Source organism: Myiozetetes cayanensis, unplaced genomic scaffold (genome assembly GCF_022539395.1).
Source record: "Myiozetetes cayanensis isolate MyiCay16 unplaced genomic scaffold, myiCay2020 scf525, whole genome shotgun sequence".
Classification (NCBI taxonomy): domain Eukaryota; kingdom Metazoa; phylum Chordata; class Aves; order Passeriformes; family Tyrannidae; genus Myiozetetes; species Myiozetetes cayanensis.
In genome coordinates, this window is record NW_026087771.1 from 1 (window position 1) to 12,116 (window position 12,116).

The following is a 12,116-nucleotide window of genomic DNA, read 5'->3' on the forward strand; positions in this document are numbered from 1 at the left end:
CTTGTCCACCCTCCCCATCCTCTCCCCCACCCAGGGTGGGTCATATCCCCCTCCCCACCCTCCCCACCCTCTCCCCCCACCCAGGGAGTCTTGTCCCCCTCCCCACCCTCCCTCACCCTCTCCCCCACCCAGAGTGGTCTTGTCCCCCTCCCCACCCTCTCCCCCACCCAGAGTGGTTGTATCCCCCTCCCCACCCTCTCCCCTCACTCAGAGGGGTCTTGTCCCCCTCCCCACCCAGAATGGGTCATGTCCCCCTCTACCCCCTCCCACCCTCTTCCCCAACCCAGAGGGGTCGTGTCCTCCCTCCTCCCACCTTTTCCCCCTACAGGGGTCATGTCCACCCTCCCCACCCTCTCCCCACCTTTCCCCCAGAGTGGGTCATGTCCCCCTCTACCCTCTCCCCACCCCTTATCCCCACCCAGAGGGTCATGTATCCCCCCCCACCCTCCCCACCCTCTCCCCCCACCCAGGGTGTGCCGTTTCCCCCCATGCCCTGGGACCTCCGAGTGGGGTGTTTCCCTCCCCTTTGCCCCTTTACCTCCCTCACCCCCTAACCCCTCCTAACCTCCCAAACCCCCCCAAACCCCCTAACCCCCTCCCCAATGCCCCCAGCTCGGTGGCGGAGCAGCTGCAGCGGGGAGGCGGTGCAGGCCGAGGCGTTCGACAGCGTCACCGTGCACTTCAGCGACATCGTGGGGTTCACGGCGCTGTCGGCCCAGAGCACCCCATGCAGGTGGTGACGCTGCTCAACGACCTCTACACCTGCTTCCGACGCCATCATCGACAACTTCGACGCCTACAAGGTCGGGGTGTCAAGGGTTTGGGGGTTTGGGGGTTTGGGGGTTCATGGGAGTCCTGGGAGTGACAGGGATGCGACAGGATCGTGGAGATGGCGGCAGTGTTGGAAGATCTGAACGGCAGGAGCTTCGTAATTGGCGAGGCACGGGATCCCAAAGTCACGGGATCCCAAAGTCACGGGATCCCAAAGCACAGGATCCCAAAGCCACGCCGTCCCAAAAGACCGGAATCACAGAATCCCAGGATCCCAAAGTCACACAATCCCCAAATCCCAGAATCACAGGATCCCAAAATCATGCGATCCCAAAAGACCAGAATCACAGGGTCCCAAAATCACAGAATCCCCAAAGCCCGGAATCCCCAAATCCCAGAATCACAGAATCCCAAAACCACAGAATCACAGAATTCCAGAATCACAGGATCCCAGAATTACAGAATCCCAGAATCACAGGATCCCAAAGTCACACGATCCCAAAAGCCCAGAATCACAGGATCCTAGAATTACAGGATCCCAAAATCACAGAATTCTACAATCACACAATCCCAAAATCACAGAATCCCCAGATCCCAGAATCATGGGATCCCAAAATCACATGATCCCAAAAGACCGGAATCCCCAGATCCCAAAATCACAGAATCCCCAGATCCCAGAATCTCAGGATCCCAAAATCCCACAATCCCAAAATCACACAATCCCAAAATCCCAGAATCACAGAATTCCAAAAGCACAGAATCCCAAAATCCCAGAATTCCAGAATCACAGAATCCCCAAATCCCAGAATTGCACAATCCCGAAATCCCACAATCTCAAAATCCCAGAATCACACAATCCCAAAATCACAGAATTCCAGAATCACATAATCCCAAAATCCTTTTGTGTCCCCACTGTCCCCTGCTATCCCCTGCTGCCCCTGCTGTCCCCTGATGTCCCCTCGTGTCCCTGTTGATGTCCTCTCAGCTGGAGATGATCGGTGACACCTACATGGCGGTGTCAGGGCTGTCCCCTGATGATGTCCCTGCTGTCCCTGTCGATGTCCCTGCAGGTGTAGACGATTGGGGATGCGTACATGGTGGTGTCAGGGCTGTCCCTGCTGTCCCTGTCGATGTCCCCCCAGGTGGAGACCATTGGTGATGCCTACATGGCGGTGTCAGGGCTGTCCCTGATGATGTCCCTGCTGTCCCTGTCGATGTCCCTGCTGTCCCCCCAGGTGGAGACGATCGGTGACGCCTACATGGTGGTGTCAGGGCTGTCCCTGATGATGTCCCTGCTGTCCCTGTGCTGTCCCCCCAGGTGGAGACCATCGGTGACGCCTACATGGTGGTGTCAGGGCTGTCCCTGCTGTCCCTGTTGATGTCCCTGTCAATGTCCCCACAGGTGGAGATGATCGGTGACACCTACATGGCGGTGTCAGGGCTGTCCCTGATGATGTCCCTGCTGTCCCTGTCGATGTCCCTGTCGATGTCCCTGCAGGTGGAGACGATTGGGGATGCGTACATGGTGGTGTCAGGGCTGTCCCTGCTGTCCCTGTCGATGTCCCCAGGTGGAGACCATTGGTGATGCCTACATGGCGGTGTCAGGGCTGTCCCTGATGATGTCCCTGTGCTGTCCCCTCAGGTGGAGACGATCGGTGACGCCTACATGGTGGTGTCAGGGCTGCCCCTGCTGTCCCCTCGTGTCCCTGTCGATGTCCCTGCAGGTGGAGACGATTGGGGATGCGTACATGGTGGTGTCAGGGCTGTCCCTGCTGTCCCTGTCGATGTCCCCCCAGGTGGAGACCATTGGTGACGCCTACATGGTGGTGTCAGGGCTGTCCCTGTCGATGTCCCTGCTGTCCCTGTCGATGTCCCTGCAGGTGGAGACCATCGGTGACGCCTACATGGTGGTGTCAGGGCTGTCCCTGATGATGTCCCTGCTGTCCCTGATGATGTCCCTGCTGTCCCTGTGCTGTCCCCCCAGGTGGAGACGATTGGGGACGCCTACATGGTGGTGTCAGGGCTGTCCCTGTCGATGTCCCTGTCGATGTCCCCTCAGGTGGAGACGATTGGTGACGCCTACATGGTGGTGTCAGGGCTGTCCCTGATGATGTCCCTGCTGTCCCTGTCGATGTCCCTGCAGGTGGAGACGATCGGTGACGCCTACATGGTGGTGTCAGGGCTGTCCCTGTCGATGTCCCTGTTGTCCCTGTCAATGTCTCTGCTGTCCCTGATGATGTCCCTGCTGTCCCTGTCGATGTCCCTGTCAATGTCCCCCCAGGTGGAGACGATTGGTGACGCCTACATGGTGGTGTCAGGGCTGTCCCTGTCGATGTCCCTGCTGTCCCTGCTGCTGTCCCCACAGGTGGAGACAATTGGTGATGCCTACATGGTGGTGTCAGGGCTGTCCCTGTCGATGTCCCTGCAGGTGGAGACGATCGGTGACACCTCCATGGTGGTGTCGGGGCTGTCCCTGTCGATGTCCCTGTGCTGTCCCCTCAGGTGGAGACCATCGGTGACGCCTACATGGTGGTGTCAGGGCTGTCCCTGATGTCCCCTCCTGTCCCCTGCTGTCCCTGTCGATGTCCCTGTCGATGTCCCCCCAGGTGGAGACAATTGGTGATGCCTACATGGTGGTGTCAGGGCTGTCCCTGATGATGTCCCTGTCGATGTCCCTGTCAATGTCCCCTGCAGGTGGAAACCATTGGTGATGCCTACATGGTGGTGTCAGGGCTGTCCCTGCTGTCCCTGTCGATGTCCCTGTCGATGTCCCCCCAGGTGGAGACCATCGGTGACGCCTACATGGTGGTGTCGGGGCTGTCCCTGTCGATGTCCCTGTGATGTCCCTGCAGGTGGAGACCATCGGTGACGCCTACATGGTGGTGTCAGGGCTGTCTCTGATGATGTCCCTGCTGTCCCTGTCGATGTCCCTGTGATGTCCCCCAGGTGGAGACCATTGGTGACGCCTACATGGTGGTGTCGGGGCTGCCGGTGCGGAACGGGAAGCTGCACGCGCGGGAGGTGGCGCGGATGGCGCTGGCCCTGCTGGACGCCGTGAGGACCTTCAGGATCCGCCACCGGCCCGGCCAGCGCCTCGAGCTGCGCATCGGAATCCACACCGGTATGGGGACAGGGGGACAGGGATGGGGACACAGGGATGGGGACAGGGACAGGGGGACAGGGACACAGGGACAGGGGGACAGGGATGGGGACAGGGACACAGGGACAGGGACAGGGACAGGGATGGGGACAGGGATGGGGACAGGGACACAGGGATGGGGACACAGGGACATGGGGACAGGGCATCGGCATCCACACCGGTACGGGGACAGGGATGGGGACAGGGACACAGGGACAGGGACAGGGACACAGGGACACAGGGCATCGGCATCCACACCGGTCAGGAGGGGGACAGGGACAGGGACAGGGACAGGGACAGGGATGGGGACACAGTGACAGGGACATGGCATTGGCATCCACACCGGTCAGAAGGGGGACACAGGGACAGGGACAGGGACACAGGGACAGGGACACAGGGCATCGGCATCCACACCGGTACGGGGACAGGGACAGGGGGACATGGGGACAGGGATGGGGACAGGGACAGGGATGGGAACAGGGCATCGGCATCCACACCGGTCAGGAGGGGGACAGGGATGGGGACAGGGACACAGGGATGGGGACAGGGACAGGGACAGGGACAGGGACAGGGACAGGGACAGGGACAGGGACAGGGACAGGGACAGGGACAGGGATACAGGGACAGGGATGGGGACAGGGACAGGGACAGGGCATCGGCATCCACACCGGTACGGGGACAGGGATGGGGACAGGGATGGGGGGACAGGGACACAGGGACAGGGACACAGGGCATCGGCATCCACACCGGTACGGGGACAGGGACAGGGATGGGGACAGGGATGGGGGGACAGGGACACAGGGACAGGGACACAGGGCATTGGCATCCACACCAATCAGGAGGGGGACAGGGACACAGGGACAGGGATGGGGACACAGGGCATCGGCATCCACACCGGTACAGGGACAGGGGGACAGGGACATGGGGACACAGGGACAGGGACAGGGATAGGGATGGGGACAGGGACAGGGACACAGGGACAGGGACACACAGGGACAGGGACAGGGACAGGGACAGGGACACAGGGACAGGGACAGGGACAGGGACAGGGACACAGGGACAGGGACAGGGACAGGGACACAGGGACAGGGACATGGGGACAGGGACAGGGACAGGGACAGGGACATGGGGACAGGGACACAGGGACAGGGACAGGGACAGGGACACAGGGACAGGGACAGGGACAGGGACACAGGGACAGGGACATGGGGACAGGGACACACAGGGACAGGGACATGGGGACAGGGACACAGGGACAGGGACAGGGACAGGGACACAGGGACAGGGACACACAGGGACAGGGACAGGGACAGGGACAGGGACACAGGGACAGGGACATGGGGACAGGGACACACAGGGACAGGGACAGGGACAGGGACACAGGGACAGGGACATGGGGACAGGGACAGGGACAGGGACAGGGACAGGGCATCGGCATCCACACCGGTACGAGGACAGGGGACAGGGGGACAGGGTTGGGGACACAGGGACAGGGATGGGGACAGGGACACAGGGACAGGGCATCGGCATCCACACCGGTACGGGGACAGGGACAGGGACAGGGACAGGGCATCGGCATCCACACTGGTCAGGATGGAGACAGGGGGACAGGGACAGGGGACACCAGGACAAAGTTGGGGACAGGGACAGGGCTGTGATGTTGTCCCCGCAGGTCCAGTGTGTGCAGGGACAGGTTGGGGACAGGGTTGGGGACAGGTTGGGGACACAGGGACAGGTTGGGGACAGTTTGGGGACAGGGCCATCCCGCTGTCCCCACAGGTCCGGTGTGCGCGGGGACAGTTTAGGGACACAGGGACAGGGTTGGGGACAGGTTGGGGACAGTTTGGGGACAGTTTGGGGACAGTTTGGGGACAGGTTGGTGTCCCTGCAGGTCCGGTGTGTGCAGGGACACAGGGACAGGGTTGAGGACACAGGGACAGTTTGGGGACACAGGGACAGGGTTGGGGACAGGGGGACAGGGGGACAGGGGACACAGGGACAGGGCATCGGCATCCACACTGGTCAGGAGGGGGACACAGGGACAGGTTGGTGACAGTTTGGGGACAGGTTAGGGACAGTTTGGGGACAGTTTGGGGACAGGTTGGTGTCCCTGCAGGTCCGGTGTGTGCAGGGACAGGTTGGGGACAGGGTTGGGGACAATTTTGGGACACAGGGACAGGTTGGGGACAGTTTGGGGACACAGGGACAGGGTTGGGGACAGGGCTGAGGACAGGGTTAGGGACAGTTTGGGGACAGTTTGGTGTCCCTGCAGGTCCGGTGTGCGCAGGGACAGGTTGGGGACACAGGGACAGGTTGGGGACAGTTTGGGGACAGGTTGGTGTCCCCACAGGTCCGGTGTGCACAGGGCCAGGTTGGGGACAGGTTGGGGACAGTTTGGGGACAGTTTGGGGACAGTTTGGGGCCAGGTTGGTGTCCCCACAGGTCCGGTGTGCACAGGGACAGGGTTGGGGCCAGGTTGGGAACAGTTTGGGGACACAGGGACAGTTTGGGGACACTTTGGGGACAGGTTGGTGTCCCCACAGGTCCGGTGTGTGCAGGGACAGGTTGGTGACAGTTTGGGGACAGTTTGGGGACAGTTTGGGGACAGTTTGGGGACACAGGGACAGGTTGGGGACAGGTTGGGGACACAGGGACAGGGTTGGGGACAGGGCTGGGGACAGGTTGGGGACAGTTTGGGGCCAGGTTGGGGACACAGGGACAGGTTGGGGACAGGTTGGGGACACAGGGACAGGGTTGGGGACAGGGCTGGGGACAGGTTGGGGACAGTTTGGGGACAGTTTGGGGACACAGGGACAGTTTGGGGACAGTTTGGGGACAGGTCAGGGACAGGTTGGGGACAGGTTGGGGACAGGTTGGGGACAGTTTGGGGACAGGTTGGGGACAGGTTGGGGACAGTTTGGGGATCACAGGGACAGGTTGGGGACAGGTTGGAGACACAGGGACAGGGTTGGGGACAGGGTTGGGGACACAGGGACAGGTTGGGGACAGGTTGGGGCCAGGTTGGGGACAGGTTGGTGACAGTTTGAGGCCAGTTTGGGGACAGGTTGGTGTCCCCTCAGGTCCGGTGTGCACAGGGACAGTTTAGGGACACAGGGACAGGTTGGGGACAGTTGGGGACAGGTTGGGGACAGTTTGGTGTCCCCACAGGTCCGGTGTGTGCGGGGGTCGTGGGGCTGAAGATGCCGCGGTACTGCCTGTTCGGGGACACCGTGAACACTGCGGCAAGAATGGAGGCACACGGGGAAGGTGGGGACACCTGGGGACACCTGGGGACACCTGGGGACACCTGGGGGGTCAGGGGACACCAGGGGGGCTGGGGGGACACCGTCAACACCGTGGCATGAATGGAGGCACACGGGGAAGGTGGGGACACCTGGGGACACCTGGGGGTCAGGGGGTTTGGGGACACCTGGAGGGGTCAGGGGACACCTGGGGACACCTGGGGGTTTGGGGACACCTGGGGGTCAGGGGACACCTGGGGACACCTGGGGGTCAGGGGGTTTGGGGACACCTGGAGGGGTCAGGGGACACCTGGGGACACCTGGGGGTTTGGGGACACCTGGGGGTCAGGGGACACCAGGGGGACACCGTCAACACCGCGGCACGAATGGAGGCACACGGGGAAGGTGGGGACACCTGGGGACACCTGGGGACACCAGGGGCTGGGGACACCTGGAGACACCTGGGGGTTTGAGGACACCAGGGGGCTGGGGACACCTGGAGACACCTGGGGGTCAGGGGACATCTGGGGACACCTGGGGGTCAGGGGACACCTGGGGACACCTGGGGGTCAGGGGACATCTGGGGACACCTGGGGGTCAGGGGACACCTGGGGGACACCTGGGGGGTCAGGGGACATCTGGGGACACCTGGGGACACCTGGGGGTTGGGGACACCAGGGGGACACCAGGGGGATCAGGGGACATCTGGGGACACCTGGGGACACCTGGGGGTTTGGGGACACCTGGGGGTCAGGGGACACCTGGGGACACCTGGGGGTCAGGGGGTTGGAGACACCTGGGGGACACCTGGGGGTCAGGGGACACCTGGGGGCTGGGGGACACCGTCAACACCACGGGCACGAATGGAGGCACACGGGGAAGGTGGGGACACCTGGGGACACCTGGGGACACCTGGGGGTCAGGGGACACCTGGGGACACCTGGGGAGTCAGGAGGACACCAGGAGGGGTTTGGGGACACCTGGGGGCTGGGGACACCTGGGGGGCTGGGGACACCAGGGGGTTGGAGGACACCTGGGAGACACCAGGGGGTCAGGGGACACCTGGGGGGGCTTGGGGACACCTGAGGGGTTTGGGGACACCTGAGGGGTTTGGGGACACCTGGGGGGACACCTGGGGACACCTGGGGGGTTAGGGGACACCAGGAGGGGCTCAGGGGACACCGAGGGGCACCCTGGGGTGCTGAGGGTCCCTCCCCTCCCCCCCCCAAGCCCTCAAGATCCACATCTCGGGGGTGACCAAAGCGGTGCTGGAGGAATTCGGGTGCTTCGAGCTGGAGCTCAGGGGGGACGTGGAGATGAAGGTGAGACCCGACCCCTCCCCCCTCTAAAATAAACCTGACCCCCAAAAACCAGATCTGACACCCCCAAACTGCTCTGACCCCCCCAAAAACAGACCTGACCCCCCAAAACTGTCCTGACTCCCAAAATAGACCTGACCCCCAAAACAGATCTGACCCCCCAAACAGTCCTGACCCCCAAAACTGCTCTGACCACCCCAAACTGCCCTGAACCCCCAAAACAGCCCTGACCCCCCCTAAAATAGAACTGACCCCCCCCAAAAACAGATCTGACCCCCCCAAAAGAGATCTGACCCCACAAAACTGCCCTGAGCCCCCTAAAATAGACCTGAACTCCCCCCAAAACAGACCTGACCCCCAAAAACAGACCTGACTCCCTAAAATAGACCTGACCCCCAAAACTGCCCTGACCCCCAAAACTGCCCTGACACCCCAAAACTGCCCTGACCCCCTAAAATAGACCTGACCCCCAAAAAACAGATCTGACCTCCCAGAACAGATCTGACACCCCAAAACAGATCTGACCCCACAAAACAGCCCTGACCCCCAAAAACCACCCCAGAGCCCCCCACAATGGACACCCCCCAGACCCAAACCCCAAAATCGGGGCAATCCCCTAAAACCCCTCCTTGCACTCCCAAATTTGGGGTCACCCCCATAAACCCCCTCCCTTTTTCCTTGCACCCCAAATTTGGGGCCACCCCAGACCCCAAATTTGGAGTCTCCCCTAAAACCCCCTCCCTTTCCTTGCACCCCAAATTTGGGGTCTCTCTTAAAACCCCCTTTTTCTTTTCACCCCAAATTTGGGGTCACCCCAGACCCCAAATTTGGGGTCTCCCCTAAAACCTCCCCTTATTCCTTTCACCCCAAATTTGGGGTCACCCCAGAGCTCAAATTTGGGGTCTCCCCTAAAAGCCCCCTGTTCCCCAGGGCAAGGGCAAGGTCAGGACCTACTGGCTCTTGGGGGAGCGTGGGAACAGCACGAGGGGGTGACCCCCCCCCAAAAAACACCCCCCCTGCACCCCAAAAATCATCAGCGGACCCCAAAAATCACCAGCGGACCCCAAAAATCATCAACGGACCCCAAAAATCATCACTGGACCCCAAAATCATCAGCAGACCCCAAAAATCATCAGCAGATCCGAAAAAACATCAGCAGACCCCAAAATCATCACTGGACCCCAAAAATCATCAGTGGACCCCAAGAATCATCACAGGACCCCAAAATCATCAGCGGACCCCAAAAATCATCAGAGGACCCCAAAATCATCAGCAGACCCCAAAAATCATCAGCGGATACCAAAAATCATCAGCAGACCCCAAAAATCATCAGCAGACCCCCAAAAATCATCATTGGACCCCCAAAATCATCAGCGGACCCCAAAAATCATCAGCGGACCCCAATAATAACCAAAGGACCCCCAAAATCATCACAGGACCCCAAAAATCATCACCAGACCCCAAAAATCATCAGCGGACCCCAAAATCATCAGCAGACCCAAAAATCATCATCAGACCCCAAAATCACCAGCAGACCCCAAAAATCATCAGCGGACCCCAAAATCATCAGTGGACCCCAAAAATCATCAGCGGACCCCAAAAATCATCACCGGACCCCAGAAATCGTCACAGGACGCCAAAAATCACCAGCGGACCCCAAAAATCATCAGCAGACCCCAAAATCATCACTGGACCCCAAAAATCATCATCAGACCCCAAAATCATCAACGGACCCCAAAATTACCAGCGGACCCCAAAAATCATCAGCAGACCCCCAAAAATCATCAGCGGACCCCAAAATCATCACCGGACCCCAGAAATCGTCACAGGACCCCAAAATCATCACTGGACCCCCCAAAAATCACCAGCTGACCCCAAAATCATCAATGGACCCCAAAAATCACCAGCGGACCCCAAAAATCATCAGCGGACCCCAAAAATCACCAAAGGACCCCAAAAATCATCAGCGGACCCCAAAAATCATCAGTGCACCCCAAAAACATCAATGGACCCCCAAAAATCATCACAGGACCCCCAAAATCATCACCAGACCCCAAAAATCATCAACGGACCCCAAAAATCATCAGTGGACCCCAAAATCATCACCAGACCCCCCAAAAATCATCAACAGACCCCAAAAATCATCAACGGACCCCAAAATCATCAGCAGACCCCAAAAATCATCATTGGACCCCAAAAATCATCAGCGGACCCCAAAAATCATCAGCGGACCCCAAAAATCATCACCGGACCCCAAAATCATCAGTGACCCCAAAAATCATCAACGGACCCCAAAAATCATCAGCGGACCCCAAAAATCATCACCGGACCCCAAAATCATCAGCAGACCCCAAAAATCATCACAGGACCCCAAAAATCATCATCAGACCCCAAAAATCATCAACGGACCCCAAAATCATCACTGGACCCCAAAAATCATCATTGGACCCCAAAAATCATCAGCGGACCCCAAAAATCATCAGTGGACCCCAAAAATCACCAGCAGACCCCAAAATCATCATCAGACCCCAAAATCATCATTGGACCCCAAAAATCATCAGCAGACCCCCAAAATCATCAGTAGATCCCTTTTGGGGTTTTTGGGGGGGTTTTGGGGGGACTTTGGGGGGTTTTGGGAGTTTTTGAGAGGGGACTTTGGGTTTTTGGGGGTTTTGGGGTTTGGGAGATTTGGGGGTGTTGGGGGTTTGGGGGGATTTAGGGGTTTTGGGAGTCTCCCCGAGAGTTGTGATTTTTGTAAAATAAAGATGTTGTGGAGGACGTGCTCTGGGGATCTTTGGGGGTCTTTGGGAGGTCTTGGGGGTCTTTGAGGGTCTCGGGGAGGTTCTGGGGGTCTTTGAGGGTCTCAGGGGGTCGCCAGGGGGTCTTTGGGGGGGATCTTTGGGCGTCTCAGGGGATCTCAGTGGGGGTTCAGGGGGTTTTGGGGTCTTTGGGGTCTTGGGGGTCTTTGGGGGTCCTGGGGGGTTTCTGGGGGAGTCTTTGTGGTCTTGGGAGCGTCTCTGGGGGGTCTTTGGGGGTCTCAGGGTGGTCTTTGGGGTCTCTGGGGGTCTTTGAGGGGTCTTGGGGGTTCTTGAGGGGTCTTTGGGGAGTCTCAGGGGTCTTTGGGGTCTCGGGGTTCGCCAGGGGGTCTTTGAGGGTCTTGGGGGTCTTGGGGTCTCGGGGATCGCCAGGGGGGTTTGGGGGTCTTTGGGGGTCTCGGGGGATCTCTGGGGAGTCTTTGGGGGTCTCAGGGAGTCTCAGGGGGAGTCTCAGGGGTCTTTGGGGTCTCGGGGGGTCTTTGAGGATCTCAGGGGTCTCAGGAGGTCTTTGGGGTCTCGAGAGGGTCCCCAGGGGAGTCTCGGGGGTCTCAGGGGGTCTTTGGGGGTCTTTGGGGGTCTCAGGGGGTCTCAGGGGGGTCTTTGGGGGTCTCGAGGGGGATCTCGAGGGGTCTCGGGGAGGTCTCTGGGGAGTCTTTGAGGGTCTTAAGGGGGTCTTGAGGAGGTCTTTGGGAATCTCCGGGGTCCCAGGGGTTCCTAGGGCTCCCAGGAGGGTCCGGGGGATCTCAGGGGGTTCCCATGGGAGTCCAGGGGAGTCCCGGGTGTCTCAGGGGGTTCCAGGGGTTCCAGGGATCTCAGGGGGTTTCTGGGG

At 59.9% G+C, this 12,116-nt stretch overlaps 1 protein-coding gene across 1 annotated transcript; it reads left to right on the plus strand.

Annotated features, from left to right (window-relative positions):
- Nucleotides 1–612: 612 nt before the first annotated feature.
- Nucleotides 613–11,071, plus strand: LOC126649959 (atrial natriuretic peptide receptor 1-like; the record flags this gene model as incomplete). Its single annotated transcript, XM_050334353.1, is given in 7 exon segments — nucleotides 613–720; nucleotides 723–769; nucleotides 771–803; nucleotides 3,718–3,892; nucleotides 7,079–7,177; nucleotides 8,383–8,474; nucleotides 9,402–11,071. Coding segments are annotated over 7 exon segments (617 nt in total), but the record flags the coding sequence as incomplete, so codon positions are not given.
- Nucleotides 11,072–12,116: the final 1,045 nt, after the last annotated feature.